Source organism: Euleptes europaea, chromosome 3 (assembly GCF_029931775.1).
Source record: "Euleptes europaea isolate rEulEur1 chromosome 3, rEulEur1.hap1, whole genome shotgun sequence".
NCBI classification, from domain to species: domain Eukaryota; kingdom Metazoa; phylum Chordata; class Lepidosauria; order Squamata; family Sphaerodactylidae; genus Euleptes; species Euleptes europaea.
Genome location: NC_079314.1, coordinates 25,323,120 through 25,339,132, shown reverse-complemented (window position 1 = coordinate 25,339,132; position 16,013 = coordinate 25,323,120). Strand labels below are relative to the sequence as shown.

The window sequence follows — 16,013 nt, the reverse complement described above, 5'->3', positions numbered from 1 at the left end:
CACAACTGCTTCAGAGAGGCTTTAGTGGTTGCTCTCAAGCCTCTTCCCCAATTTAAATTAACTTCCTCCCTAAAGCTGCAGTTAGAGCCACAGGAGGAAAAAGACAGGTACGGCACACGCACATCTTTTCCCTCCTGCGGAGTGATTTGTACTTTCAGAGGGGCTCTTGAAACCATGGAGAGCAGCCCAGTGGGGGAGAATTTTGGCCCACCTGCATCCATCCTCAAAATGAGTTGCTGATCAGAAATATATAATTGAAACATGTAATCTGCCATAAAGGGAAATTCCAGCAGGGTGGCTGTGTTACAATGCCAACCTACCTAGAGCTGCATCCATGTAAGCCCACTGAGGTCATTGGGCTTGGAAGGGTGTATCTCTGGTTGTTCATGCATGGGTATTTTCAGTCACGTTCACCCCCAGTCTGTCTCGGTTGTTCCTTGGAGTTATGCATGAGTTTTCCGTGCTGGAATTGCATCTTCCCCACCTCCTTTGGTAACATCGAGCCTGAGGAAGAGTTCTGGAGAACCCGGAAGCTTGCACGCTCTTATGCTTCATTGTAGCAGATCCCCAAAAAGGTATGACATGAATTGTGCTTTGGTTTTGGATTTGGGACCAGTGTGGCCCTCGCAACATAACTCCACCCTGCTTCCCCTAACTACTTAACTGAAAGTGCAAGAATCTCACATCTTTGGGTTTAAAGAAGGATACATGCTTTTCAGAAAAAGAAAATGTCTGGTGAAGAAAATATCAGTATTGGCTGATCACACACACACACACACACACACACAAGTGAAAGTTCTCCATATTCTACACATATGACTGCCCAGTTCTGCACACCCAAGGCTCAGGGTGGATTTTTCAGGGTAACTATCAAATGTGTGCTTAGGCTGATCCTGAAATAACCAACTTTTATTACGATCAAGAGATCAGTCAACAACAATTTAACAGCACACAAATGTAAAATTAATGGACAAAGATTAAAATTCATAGGCTTATTGGGCTGTAATTAATCATACCTAAAGGCTATATAAAGGCTATATATAAGAGCCCCGTGGCACAGAGTGGTAAGCGGAAGTACTGCAGTCCAAGCTCTGCTCACGACCTGAGTTCAATTCCAATGGAAGTCGGTTTCAGGTAGCTGGCTCAAGGTTGACTCAGCCTTCCATCCTTCAGAGGTCGGTCAAATGAGTACCCAGCTTGCTGGGGGTAATGGGAAGATGACTGGGGAAGGCACTGGCAAACCACCAAGTAAACATAGTCTGCCTAGTAAACGTCGGGATGTGACGTCACCCGATGGGTCAGGAATGACCCAGTGCTTGCACAGGGGATCTTTACCTTTTAAAGACTATATAAAAGTCTGGAACAACTTCCTCTTCAGCTACTACACACATGGCAGTAAGTGCTAACTTCAGAAAGTTATCACTTCTTTGAGGCATGTGTTCACTATGAGCAGAGAAGAAGCTACTGAAATTGAAAACAACTGTACTTATTCAGTTTATAAGAACATAAGAAGAGGCCTGATTGATCAGTCCAGTCCAGCATCCAGTTTACATCCACTTGCCCTGGAGGATGAACAATCAAGGCCAGGACCTCCCCCTTGATGCTGCCTCCTAGCACTGGGATTCAAATGTTGACTGCCTCTAGCCTAAACATGGAGGTTCCCTTCAGTCACCAGGGCCAGTAGCTATTGCCAGACCTCTCCTCCATTAAGCTAATTTTCTGTTTAAGCCACCTCTGCTCGTGGCCATCAGTACATCCACTGGTAGTGAATTCCACAATTTATTTACTTGTTGAATAAAGGACTACTTTGGGGGACAGCCATGGCTCAGTGGTAGAGCATCTGCTTGGCATGCAGAAGGTCCCAGGTTCCATCCCCGGCATCTCCAGTTAAAGGGACTAGGCAGGTAGGTGATGTGAAAGACCCCTGCCTGAGACCCTGGAGAGCTGCTGCCGGTCTGAGTAGACAATACTGACTTTGATGGGTCGAGGGTCTGGTTCAGTATAAGGCAGCTTCATGTGTTCATGTGTACTTCCTTCTTTCCATCCTGGATCTATTGTCTATCCGGTGCCTCCAAGTTCTAGTATTATAGAAGAAGGGGGGAAATTATCTCTATCCACTATGTCCACTCTGTGCATAATTTTACAAACCTCTACCATGTCCCATTTCACCCCTCCCCCAATTGTCTTCTTTCTAAATAGAAAATCCCCAGACACTCAACATATTTCCAAACCTGAACAATTCACAAAGATAGACAGGAGACCTTTGGCCTTGATACCCCACATGGAAATATGCCAATCCCCCACCCCCAGTTTGAGGGAGGACAAGCCTGCCCTCCAGAGCCCTAATTCAGTTTGGAACATTGAACACATGAAGCTGCCTTATACTTAGGGTTGCAATCCTCCAGGTAGTAGCTGGAGATCTCCTGCTATTGCAACTGATCTCCAGCCGATAGAGATCAGTTCACCTGGAGAAAATGGCCGCTTTGACAATTGGACTCTATGGCATTGAAGTCCCTCCCCTCCACAAACCCCACCCTCCTCAGGCCCCGCCCCAATAACCTCCCTCTGGTGGCGAAGAGGGACCTGACAACCCAACTTATACTGAATCAGACCCTCGGTCCATCAAAGTCAGTACTGTTTACTCCAACCGGCTGTGGCTCTCCAGGGTCTCAGGCAGAGAAAGGTCTTTCCCATCACCTACTTGCCTAGTCCCTTTAACTGGAGATGCCGGGGATTGAACCTGGGACCTTCTGCTTGCCAAGCAGATGCTCTACCACTGAGCCATGGCCCTTCCCCTAATTTTGAAATTTGCTCTTCTGTTTGATTTCTTGTCCATTCTCATTCTGTAGGTTTCTGTGTTGACTGACATGTCAACTACTTCTTTTTGCTGATGTATCATTCTGTTTCTTGGTTTCTTGGTGCTGTCTCTTTTACGGAGCCGAGAGATTTTTTGCTAATAGGGAGGCTGTGTTTTCCTCCCTCTTTCTTCGTCTTTTTGTTGGGTTCATTGTATTGTTGATTGGTTGGCTCGCTGATTCATTTTTGCCTAGTGCGGTCAGTTGAAGCTGAAGTGTTCAGATGCGCTCCAGGAGGATAAGGCTATCCAGTGCCATGATGTCTAAACAGAGCTTCCCTTTTCAGAGGTAGCTGCTGAATAAAAGTTGGGCAGGGGGAGGGGACAGCAAGGGAGGATTATTGCATGCGGGCTTCCTGGAGGCTTCATAGGAAACTGATGCTGCATCAGATGTGCATTACATTTGATCCAGTAGGGCTCTTATGTTCTTGCATGGCTACTGACTTTTTGTAGTGCAATGCTAAACAGAGTCACACCCTTCTAAATCCATTTAGGATGGCGCTGTTAACCTTCCAAAACTTCTACTGTAATGTCCTGGTCTATTTGCTCTGTTCTTTCTGAAATGAGAAGCAGGACCTTTAAGATTATGACTCTATGTGTTCTCAGAGGGGAAATACACTCTGCAGATGCGCAGAGATACTCTGTCCTTAGGAGCATTTGTTTAAAACAAGAGCTGATGGGGGGGAGGGGTTAGTGTGGCACATGTTGAGAGAACACATCTGTTCTTAGCAACACGGTGTACATTTGTCTAGAACCTCAGGTAAATTTGATGAGAAAATTATACTGGCTCATCTGCCATTTCTGCCAAGGAATATTTGGAGCTCTGCTGCCATCCTATGTTCACATGCAAGCATAGCTGCAAAGCTGATGCAAAGAGAGAATTTTAAAAGGGTGACAATTTTTAAGTGCAATGTTGTTTTTTAATCCGGCAAGAATGGGAGCTAGTATTGCTTTGGCATCCTCACGATTTGTTCTTGAAAAGAAAGCAGTAACATGAGAGCAAACCTTTCAGTTAAACTGTTAGATGGCTTGAACAAGCCCCCTTTAAGCTCATGTTAATAGAACCACTTCATAATTATTTACTTACTTAATTTATAACCCACATTCTCCCCAATGGAGACCCAAAACATTTTATATTGTTCTCCTGTCCTCCATTTTATTCGCACAGTAACCCTGTAAGGTAGACTAGGTTGAGAGACAGTGACTGGCCCCAAGGTCACCCAGCCAGTTTACATGGTAGAGTGGGGATTCAAACCTGGGTCTCCCAGATCCTAGTCCAGCACTCTAGTCACTACATCACCCCCAGAATGCAACTAGATTTTGCCACTGGGATGGGGGGAGGCAGCTAAAATATCATCAGTTAATTCATTCAAGGTTCTTGTACCATTTTTGCTTTTGGAAAGCAATTTTTTAAATAGAAAATGTGGGCTAGGCTTAAAGGATGATGAAGAAGAAGAGTTGGTTTTTAAATGCTGACTTTCTCTACCACTTAAGAGAGAATCAAACCGGCTTACCATCACCTTCCCCTCCCCACAACAGACACCCTGTGAGGTAGGTGAGGCTGAGAGAGCTCTGGGAGAGCTGTGACTAGCCCAAGGTCACCCAGCTGGCTTCATGTGTAGGAGAGGGGAAACAAATCCAGTTCACCAGATTAGCCTCCGCCATTCATGTGGAGGAGTGGGGAATCAAACCCGGTTCTCCAGATCAGATGGCCGTCTACGTTTTTTCTTCTCCCCCTGCTCAATGAAATGGAGCACCACCACCCCACATACACACACACAATTTATTTGTAACCCTACCCTTCCTGCACTCATTCATTTTAGCTTCACAACAACCCTGTGAGGTAGGTTAGGCTTAGTGTCCTTGACTGGCCCAGGGTCACCCAGAGAGCTTCCATGACCGAGAAGGGATTCGAGCCTGGATCTCCGAGATCCTAGTCTGCCACTCTTAACCACCACACAATGAAGACTATAGGAGCTCTCTCCCTGCACCCGCACCCCCCCCACACACACACACAATTTATTTGTAACCCTACCCTTCCTGCACTCATTCATTTTAGCTTCACAACAACCCTGTGAGGTAGGTTAGGCTGTGTCTATGACTGGCCCAGGGTCACCCAGAGAGCTTCCATGACCGAGAAGGGATTCGAGCCTGGATCTCCGAGATCCTAGTCTGCCACTCTTAACCACTACACAATGAAGACTATAGGAGCTCTCTCCCTGCACCCGCACCCCCCCACACACACAATTTATTTGTAACCCTACCCTTCCTGCACTCATTCATTTTAGCTTCACAACAACCCTGTGAGGTAGGTTAGGTTTAGTGTCTATGACTGGCCCAGGGTCACCCAGAGAGCTTCCATGACCGAGAAGGGATTCGAGCCTGGATCTCCGAGATCCTAGTCTGCCACTCTTAACCACTACACAATGCTGCCTCCTTTGCCTTCCTAGGGTCTCTCCCTCCCAGCCACCCATAGCTGCAATTCCCCTCCCAGTCGTCAGAGGTCGCTGCAGCGCGACTGTCACGAGCGACGAAGACCTCGAATGCTCAATAGTCCCCGCGCAATGGTTGCCCGCCTCTTCCGTCCCTCCTACTTGTTTGTTGACGTCACACAGAAGGCGGAAGTGGTGGTCGCGAAAACAATAACGGCGATGGCGGCGGTTGAGGAGCTCGGCGATCCTTCGCTTGCGACGGTAAGGGGGAGGCCCCGAAGGTCGTTTGTGATATATTTCCATCGTCTGGTGTTTTTTTTTAATTATTATTCCTTTTTTGAGGTTCCCTGGATGGCTTCCGCGTTATAAGGCGAGAACTAACCTCTAGTTGAGCCCGGTTCTCTCAGATCCCAGTTTGATACTAAGTACACAGTGCTGGCGGAGTCTCCAAAGAAGGGGTTGGGGTGTATTGTTTAAGATACAGGAGAAGCAGGCTGTTGGATGAAGAAGTAGAGTTGGTTTTTTATATGCCGGCTTCCTCTACCACTTAAGGAGGAATCAAACCGGCTTACAATCACCTTCCCTTCCCCACAACGGACACCCTGTGAGGTAGGTGGGGCTGAGAGAGCTCTAAGAGAGCTGTGACTAGCCCAAGGGCACCCAGTTCCTCCATACCATATATTTTAATAAACCAATATATACCAAACAATCATTATGATTGCTAATATCTCTACCATCCATCAAGTACAAACCAGGAGAAGGAGAAGAAGACTTGGTTTTTATATGCCGACTTTCTCTACTGCTTAAGGAAGCAATAAACCAGCTTACAATTATCTTCTCTTCCCCTCCCCACAACAGACACCCTGTGAGGTAGGTGGGGCTGAGAGAGCTCTAAGAGAGCTGTGACTAGCCTGAGGTCACCCAGCTGGCTTCATGCGTTGGAGAGGGGAAACAAATCCATTTCACCAGATTAGCCTCCGCCATTCATGTGGAGGAGTGGGGAATCGAACCCAGTTCTCCAGATCAGATGGCCGTCTACGTTTTTCTTCTCCCCCTGCCCAATGAAATGGTTATATTTATTTGTCCTTGTCGTATTTTTGTCTTCTGTTTGCACCAAGGAGCTCAGGATGGCCTGAATGGATCTGCCTTTTTTTCTATTTGATCCTCGCAATAACCTTATGAGGTGGGCTCGGCTGACAGAGATTATATGCTTCTTGGTTGTTGGGGAAGGGGGCTGAACCTGAGCCTCCCCAGTAATAGTCCAGAGCTCTAACCACTATGCCACATTATGTGGTGAGGGTGGATTGTCTCAGAGCTACAATTCCTGAAGTTAGTGGTGGTGGTAGTAGTAGTAGAAGAGGAGTTGGTCTTTATGCCCCACTTTTTCTCTACCTTTAAGGAGTCTCAAAGCGGCTTACAATCACCTGCCCGTCCCCTCCTCACAACAAACATCTTGTGAGATAGATGGGGCTCAGAGAGCTCTAAGACAGCTGTGGCTAGCCCAAGGTCACCCAGCAGGCTTCATGTGGAGGAGTGGGGAAACCAACCCAGTTCACCAGGTTAGACTCCACCGCTCATGTGGAGGGGGAAACCAACCCAGTTCACCAGGTTAGACTCCACCGCTCATGTAGATGAGTGGGGAATCAAACCCTGTTCTCCAGATTAGAGTCCACTGCTCTTAACCACTACACCATGCTGGCTCTCAATGTGTCAGTTTAACTAGTTCTAATGTCTGCATATCCTCAGAGCAGTCCTGCGTTAGCCTCTTCGCATTCCATGTGGTTTCTGGTTCTCTTGTCCATCCTGGAATTCTTCTCTGGCTGTTGAAACATGTATCCTTTTGCTTCTCTCAGCCCTTACCTGATTCTTTCCGTATTTTACAGAACTGTTAACTGGGGAAATTAATGGAAGGTGGGTGATAGAGGAGCCTTGGCAAAGGACGGCAAGAAAATGTGTGGGTGCAGCTGGGGAGGAGAAAGTTGCAAGAGATCAGAAAGTAATTAAAGACTGGATTAATGTTTGATGGTGGAACATTGAATAGATGGGATACAAGAATGCTTATAATGGGGTGGGCTGTGAAGTGGGGTGGTGTACCTAGAGGGTGGAGTTGATGGTGCACAGCTGTGCACGGAAGTGGAGAATGCTACTGTATCAAAAAACAGGATCAAGCTATCAGAGTAATTGGTGTGGCATAAAAGAATGAGTTGGGAAATAGCTCAGGAACTGTAGGAGATAGTGATACTGTATGGTAGTTTGGGTTGTAGAAAACGTTGGCTCCCACCCAACCATTCAGGCTTCACTGCACTCTTTCCCAAAACCTTGGAGCAAAGCAGGTTCAAGAAAAATCAGGAAAAGCTGGGGAAGCTCCTGGATGTATACAAATGCACCACGATGCTGAGGGGAAGAAGAAGAAAAATCCCAAAGCATTCAACTTGGGGAAATAAGCATGCAGAAGCCATCGTTTCGGAGCATTGGGGTGTTGTGACGGGGGAAAATTCCCTCCCAGGTGGTCCAGCTGTTGGTTTGCCTTGGCAATGATAGGTGGGCCCATTGGTCAACCTCTGACTCCCCCCCACACACACCAGTTTCTGGTTTTTTCCTATGAGACCATAAATCATTTCAGAGCACTTTGACCATATGTGGCCCTTCGGTCTGCGTAGCACTGGAGCCAATGACTAGCAAATAACTCTTGTTATTGAACTATTTCTCTGTTTTTACAATTGAAGAATGGTTGAGAAATTGATTTTCTTGCATAAGAAGGTTCAGTAAAATTAGAATTCCTCAGTCCTAAATCATTGGCCAGGGAGGGCGGGATGCTTAATATAGTCCTTAGATCCCTGAAACTAGCTTGTTGAAGAGCCTGCTTCTTCTGTAGCTGTACTTTATAAAACAGAACTTTAAAGTAGATGTTTTCTCACATAACATGTATGGTTGGATTCCAGGCCTCCGCTGGCATCTTAGAGGATCCTGCTTCCACTGCAGCAGAAGATGTGGCTGTACAGAAGAGAGAGGAGCGGCTTAGGAAGTTCAGAGAGCTTCATTTGAAAAGGGTAAGCTCTTCTGTGGTGGGGTTGGTGCTTCCAGCTCTGAACCTTTCTTGTTCATTGGGTTTTTTTACACATGGCAGTAACTGCAGCCAAGTTACTCCATCAAGGCCTTCTGCTTCCCCATTGAGTATAAAAAACAAAGTGCCCTGATTTTAAGATCTTAAATTGCCTCATTAAGTCTAGTGCCAGATCTTTCATGCAATTTGATACACATCCAGCAATGTGCCTGCTGTTGCAGAATAGCAGAGTGTGGGGTAGGGGGCTGAAATGTCCTTTCGTGACCCATCTGATCATTTCAGTAATCAAGATGAAATTGAACAATAGTTGGCAAATTGAGGTAACGCCAAGAACTCTTAATCTGAGTCTAAAGTGTGATCCCATGCCATGATGTCTGTTATTAAGGTGCATGCAGCGTGGTGTAGTGGTTAAGAGTGGTGGTTTGGAGCAGTGGACTCTGATCTGGAGAACTGGGTTTGATTCCCCACTCCTCCACATGAGTGGTGTGCGCTAATCTGGTGAACTGGATTTGTTTCTCCACTCCTACACATGACGCCAGCTGGGTGACCTTGGGCTAGTCACACTCTCTCGGCCCCACCTACCTCACAGGGTGTCTGTTATGGGGAAGGGAAGGTGATTGTAAGCTGGTTTGATTCTGCCTTAAAGTGGTAGAGAAAGTCGGCATATAAAAACCAACTCTTCTTCTTGCCCTAAACCCTGACATGTAGCATAATGAGCAAGTTCTAAAAGTCTCACATTTAAGCTACAGTGCACCGGGGTGGGCGGGGCCAGCAAACCTACACACACTATATCTGCATTTACTCGGAGCTTCAATAATGGGTTGAAAAGGAGCCATTCCCACTCTGTAAGTAACTAGGAGCCGTACAAATGTTTCCACTTTCTCATTTCTGCTGTCCAAATTAGCCCATGGCTGATAAAGGGCAGGCTACCAGGGTCTTTCTATATGTGCTTGCTTTTTAGAATGAAGCTCGCAAGTTAAATCACCAGGAAGTTGTGGAGGAGGATAAAAGACTGAAGTTGCCAGCAAACTGGGAAGCCAAAAAGGCCCGTTTAGAATGGGAACTGAAGGTGGAGGAAAAGAAAAAGGTAACTTTCTTTCTTTTTAAATTAATTTTATTTACAATTTGTCCAGTTGAATAAAATACAATCAAACAATACCACACTAGAATTGGCAGCAATAAAATGTGGAAATGCAATACCCGAGTACCCAGCTTGCTGGGGGTAAAGGGAAGATGACTGGGGAAGGCACTGGCAAACCACCCCGAAAACAAAGTGCCTAGGAAACGTTGGGATGTGACGTCACCCCATGGGTCAGGAATGACCTGGTGCTTGCACAGAGAACCTTTACCTTTAACACATAAATAAAAGTTATAGCTTGTATGTTATTTGCTGTAAAGGTATTGGAGCAAATGAAATAGGTCAGATTTTTGCAACAGACAAAATAAACAAATCAGCACAAACAATATAAAAAGCATTGGCCAGTTCACTTAAAAGAACTAAGACGTCTACTGTCTGGCATCTGAAGCCTTTGGCTTGTACTGCCCACTGGCCTATTCATTCAGGATCAAATCCTAGATGAGCTATTTTTTCTAGGACCAGCCTGGCATTCAGCCTGGTAGTATTGATAAAACTACCATAATCACTGACAAAAAAATACATTATTATAGGTAAACAATTACGGATAGAAGAAAGTAACTTTCGTATACATGAGCAGTCTGTTGGCACATTCTTTTACCTGTTCCAAAATTCCATCCCACCAGTGCCCCAAGACATGCTGTGGGCCCAGGTTGCCCCTCACCTTCATGTGCTTTCAGTCTGTGTTCCCCATTGGGCAAGAACAAAATTTAGCGGCTATAACATTAATCTCTTACAGTGTGATCTTAGGCTGCTTTACTGGAGAGTAAATCGCCCTTTATGCAATGAGATCTGTGTCCGCATATGGTTAGTGTTTTATATAGCATTGTTAAATACTGAAAGCATCACGTATGCTTTCTCAGTAATCCCCAGCACTTTGTAAGGTAGGTAGGTTAGTTCTTTGCAAGTCCAAAAGCAAGAAAAACAAGTTGGCTATATTTGAAGAGGCAAGACTTCACAATTTAATAGAATATGATCACAGTGGGAAACGGATGTTTAAAATAACCCTCACCTACGTTGTTGTAACTATAGCTACAGGTAGTTTTGCGTTTGCTGATAGAAAAAACGAACAAATACAAGATAGTAGTAACAAATGCAGTACAGGTCTCGCAATCTCTTTGAACCTTTGTTACTACTATCTTGTATAAGTTTGTAGTAGCTACAAGTTGTTAGATAAACGCCTTACAACCTCTGTTTCCCCTTTGTTTTTTGGGGGGGTTCACTGATGCCATATCCTTGCCTGAGCTAGGATTGCCTGAGAGGTCAAACGAAGGCTGCGGATATTAGAAAGGAAAAAATCTGCATCACTTCGCAGTGTGTCTTACATATTCTTGGAGGCTCAGGGCAAAACAACCTATTTGTGACATTTTGTGATCACTTTCCATAGCAAAGCAGGGATTCAAATCTGGGTCTCCCGCACCCTAATCCAACACCCTATCCACTATACCACAGCATCTCTTAGCATCGCTTTCCATTTTCCTCACTGCTGCAGGCCTAGTCAGGTTTCTCTCTAATCCACTCCATGCTACTTTTAAATATATTATCGATATACATATATTTTTAAAAAATCACAGATCTCATAAGGTGCAGTTTGGCCCTTAGTTATATTTTGAGGAGAACGTGCTGCTTCTTGACAAGATTCTCTAGGATGCAGGTTTTATAGTTGTGCTTCAAACCCCCCTGAAACCTGCTTTTAATGCGGTAGGAATGCGTGGCAAAAGGAGAAGATTATGAAAGAGTGAAGCTGTTAGAAATCAGCGCAGAGGATGCAGAACGATTTGAGAGGAAACGGAAAAAGAGAAATCCAGACCTTGGATTTTCAGGTAAGAGTTGAAGGGCTTGCCTTGTCAGTTCAGTCTATGAATGCAATTAAAACAAGAGCCATTGTTAATATGGGGCTGCCCTGACCTGGATGGCCCAGGCTAGCCCGCTCTTGGAAGCTAAGCAGGGTTGGCCCTTGGTAGTATTTAGATGGGAGACCACCCAGAAAATCCAGGGTTGCTACGCAGAGGCAGGCAATGGCAAACCACCTCTGAATGTCTCTTGCCTTGAAAACCCTGTGGGATCACCATAAGTTGGCACTTTCCAGCACCACCTGAGACAGGCTTCCTGGTCAACAGCCGTTTTCTTTGCTCAACAGATTATGCAGCTGCTCAGTTACGTCAGTATCAGAGACTGACCAAGCAGATCAAACCTGATTTGGAGAAGTATGCAAAGCAAAGAGAAGAAAGGTAAGTCTGGCTTTTGATGGCCCATCTACTTAGTTTTGTGCCTGTAGTCCAGTTCTCCCAGTTGCCTGTGAACTCCCTTCCATGGGCTAGAAGCCTGCGGGTGACTGAAGATGTAGCTGTCAGAACCGAAAGGTGCAATAACCTATAGAGAGCCCCTTTTGAAAGATCATCTTCTCCCACACATTCCTGCCCAGGAATTAAGATCACAGGGAGAGGTCCTCCTGGCTGTCCCATCAATCAAAGATGCTCATGTGGGTTATGAGAGAGGGCCTTTTCAGTGGCAGCCCCATGATTATGCTACAACCTCCCCAGGGAGGGGAGCCTGGCCCCTCACTTTCAATCTTTAGGAAGCAGCTGAAGACTGTTTTATTGAGGATTTAAAGCAATCCTAAATTGTGATTAAAAAAAAAAACACCAATGGTTTAGAATTTTTATATATATTATTAAGATTGTAAGCTGCCTTGAGCTCCATCAGAGGAAATGGAGCTAATAAATATTTTAAATAAATAAACCTCCCTGAGACGAAAGAAGAAGCTCTTCAAGTCGTTCATGTGAATTTATTTTCTGTTAAGAATTAAGTGGGTTTGTAGGTTCATTAGGTCCTTCCTCAGTTGGGCAAGTTCAGCATTCTGTGTGCATGGCGAAGCTAGGTAATGAATAGGTAGGGGGTTTCTGGTAGGCAGGATCAAGACTCACAAGTCCCTGGAAATTCTGTGATGGCTTTTTAAAATGCTTTTCAATGAGCCATTAGGGCAAATAGTGATTCTCTTTCTCCCCCCCCCCACCCTTGTGGGTGGTTTCTGTGCTCAGCCACACATGGATTATAGGGTAGGTGCTGTGAGTGTATTAGTAGAATTTCGGTTTACGTACAGCTCTATCTAAAAAGGGGAAACAAAGGGGGGCTTGCAGGCAGAGCTCTAGCGCAAGGCATGTAAGTTGTATAATCAGTACAACTGACTTATAAATAAATAAATTTTATTTGTGGCTAATATGCCAGATAAAACAGAACCTGACCATACAGAGTAGATATTTACAACCAAGGCCAACAAAATTAGGAATCACCCAATTTTACACTTCCACAGATTAGGGAACATTAAAGCGACGTAGCTTCATTGCTACGGCACAATATTTTGCGACCTGGGTGGTGATTGGTGAGCTGTCTCCCAGCAGAAACCTTGTGATCCATTCACCCTCATCCACAGAGCCCATTTCCCTAATCAAAGGGTCAATTATATTGAAGCGGGCTGACTTGTAGAGGGGACATCTAAAAAACGCATGCTCAATGGTTTCCAGCTCCACTGTGTTACACGGGCAAAGTGTCTCCACCCTGGAGAACTTCTTAAATCTCCCTTCTAATATGGCAGATGGTAGGGCTGCACATCTGGCCAGTGTATAGGCCCTCCTATGTGTGTTCCTTTCCAGGGAGTATAAATATGCAGCTGGTGCTAGAATATACCTGGAATGTAGTAGTGGAGGGTCTGATTGTTCTGAACTGGGTGCCGTTTTGTGTATTCTGTCTTGGAACAGCATCTCTGCTTGCCTTGACAGCACTCTTATGTTTCCAGGATAAAGAGTCCTATGAAACTGATTTTAACCCAAGCATTATTCTGATTTACCATTTTAAGTGTCACTTATTTTCCTCTCCCTCCTTCAGCGGTGAAGAGTTTTATCCCACATCAAACAGTCTTCTCCACGGAACTCACGTGCCTTGCAAAGAAGGGGTGGATAGGATGGTTGGGGATCTTGAGAAACAGTAAGTAGCAAATGCCATTAAGTGACTTCCAGATTTCAACATTGCGACTTTCCTTGTTATGAATCCAGCAGACATGTGAAAGAATTGGATTGGCTGGGGAGAGGGGAAGGAGCAGTGCAAGTGAGCACTACTTGAATCCGGTGGCGGCCTCTCCCCCACCCCAACTCCCATCCGTGTGGCTGTGCAAGGAGTAACGCAGGCAAAGGGGTGGGATTTTCTTTGGGTGCTCCCAGTACAACTTAGGACAATTTTTTTTCACCTCGAAGTTCTACCTTTGGGTCTCCACCGGCTTCCGGGGGTGCTGAGTTGAACACTGACTCCTTTTGTTTCCAGTGCTGGTGACAGGAAGAACCGACACCCACCTCAGATCCCTCAAAAGCAGGCAGGGACCCTGATGCGCTTTCTCTCCTGCTCCGCTGCTGTTGAGCAGCTTGGGGGCCAAGCTCCGTCAACATTAACATCAGGAGCCTTGCTGATACTGCAGTCCGGTGGGCCAAAGCTTCTTGCATATTAAGCATCTTGAGGCCCATTTGAAAAGCTCCTGGGGGCTCCCATATGCCTTCTGGGCTATAATTTGCCCACCACCAGTGCTATGCAGATATCGGGCTGGATCCAGTTTCTTCAGCTGATGGCGAGATCTTTCACTGGGGGACCACTGCCTGATCCAGCAGATGAAGTCTGAGTAGCGCGGAGGACAGTAGAACAATTACTTATTGTGAATTGGATACTGCGATGTGTACTGTCTGTTGAGAAAACATTACAGGCATTTCTTTGGCGCAGTGACTGGTATTAAGAATGACCTGATGGCATATAATGGTGACTTATTCCCATCCTTGTTTTTAATGTTTTCCAAGGTATGGTGAGCTGGAGATCCTGCAAATGTCACCGCAAACATGTTTGATTCTCGAACTTAGGGTGCTCAGAGGTGGCAGTTAGTGTCAGCCAGTCTTTCAGTCTGTTTGATTCATTCCGAGCAGCTGCGAATGCCTCTCATACCAATTTGCATTGGGTTTTCCAAAGGCAGGTTCCTCGTTTAGCAGAAGAGAACTTCAGGGCCCAAGTCTCTGTCTTAAATGAACACACATGAACACATAAAGCTGCCTTACGCTGAGTCAGACCCTCGGTCCATCAAAGTCAGTATTGTCTACTCAGACTGGCAGCGGCTCTCCAGGGTCTCAGGCAGGGGTCTTTCACATCACTTACCTGCCTGGTTCCTTTAACTGGAGATGGCGGGGATTGAACCTGGGACCTTCTGCATGTCAAGCAGATGCTATTTCACTGAGCCACAGACACGAAAAGATTTGGTTCTCAAACCTCAGTCCCCCTGATTTCTCTTCCAGAATCCAGAAACGTGAGAAGTACAGCCGGAGGCGTTCTTACAACGATGACGCAGATATCGACTACATTAATGAGAGGAACGCCAAGTTCAATAAGAAGGCCGAAAGGTTCTATGGCAAATACACAGCAGAGATCAAACAGAACTTGGAAAGAGGAACAGCTGTCTAGGCTTGAGTACATGCAAGGCAAGGACTGCCACAAAGCCATCCTGATTGTACAAAGATTACAAATTGTAAAACCTGTCTCTTGCAAAGGCACCTTTTAAACTGTTCAGTGAACTTCAGTGCAAAGATAGAATTTGTCAGAGGTTTCAGAAGGACAATAGTTCACCAAGTGCATAAGTAGTTTTCTAGCAGAGAAAAACCATTTTGACTTTTGACCCTGAGCCCACATGTAATTTTTCCCATAGCAGTTTTCATGTGAAGAAATGCCTGAAGTCCTATTTCCAGATCAAGGTGTTTGGCAGATTTGGTTATTTGGAATGTTTGAAATTTCTGTGAAAAAATAGCAGACGTCCTTCTTGTATGGCAAAAAGTGTTTCGTTTTGCTTTTAACTAAAGCTCTGCTGTAAAATGTTACTTACAGTGGCTAGATTAAATAATCCTGTTGTCTCAGCAAAATACTTCTTTGCAAATGTGGCAAAATTCCAGGGCAGGCAAATGAAAGCTCCTTATGTTCTTTTTGGCTTTTATATTCCTGATTGCATCCCCACACCCATAAAACCCTTTCTTAATACAGCCTGGTGCATATCCACACTTATAACTGGCTCTCCTTGATTTTCTATTTGTTACTATAATGGGAGAGGCCAGAGTTTGGGCCGCAAATGTCGTGCAGCTGTTCTGCAGCTAAATTGCGGCTTGCTGGCCTACAGTCTGTGGCTTCCATGGTGGCATGTCCTTCTCTGTCCAGATGGCAAGGGACCTCGGAGGTGTTCACTAAGGGCCATCTGATTGTTCAGAAGAGGCAGGCCTCTGAACTCTTTCCATTGCAGGTAGGAGAGGGAAAGAAACTCTGACCTTGAAGGTCACAGACAGAATGAAGCCACGGGGCCCCTGTCCTGTCTCTCAAGCAGAGCTGGCAGTTGAGGTGATTTGGGAATGAATGGGAAGTAAGCGCAGGTGTTTTTAAACTCCCACCTTTCCCAGCATTGATGCTAACCTACTTAAGAGTGGCTCCAAAATGGAATTAGGAATCTGCATTCTGAGC

General features: G+C 45.6%; 1 protein-coding gene across 1 annotated transcript; it reads left to right on the top strand.

The window, feature by feature from the left end:
• Positions 1-5,418: 5,418 nt before the first annotated feature.
• On the top strand, positions 5,419-14,994 carry SYF2 (SYF2 pre-mRNA splicing factor). Its single transcript, XM_056846431.1, has 7 exons — positions 5,419-5,547; positions 8,229-8,336; positions 9,312-9,437; positions 11,191-11,308; positions 11,626-11,716; positions 13,371-13,469; positions 14,810-14,994. Exons 1-7 carry the CDS (start codon positions 5,419-5,421, stop codon positions 14,973-14,975), a joined length of 837 nt encoding a protein of 278 aa, XP_056702409.1. The 3' UTR covers positions 14,976-14,994.
• The last annotated feature ends 1,019 nt before the right edge of the window (positions 14,995-16,013 follow it).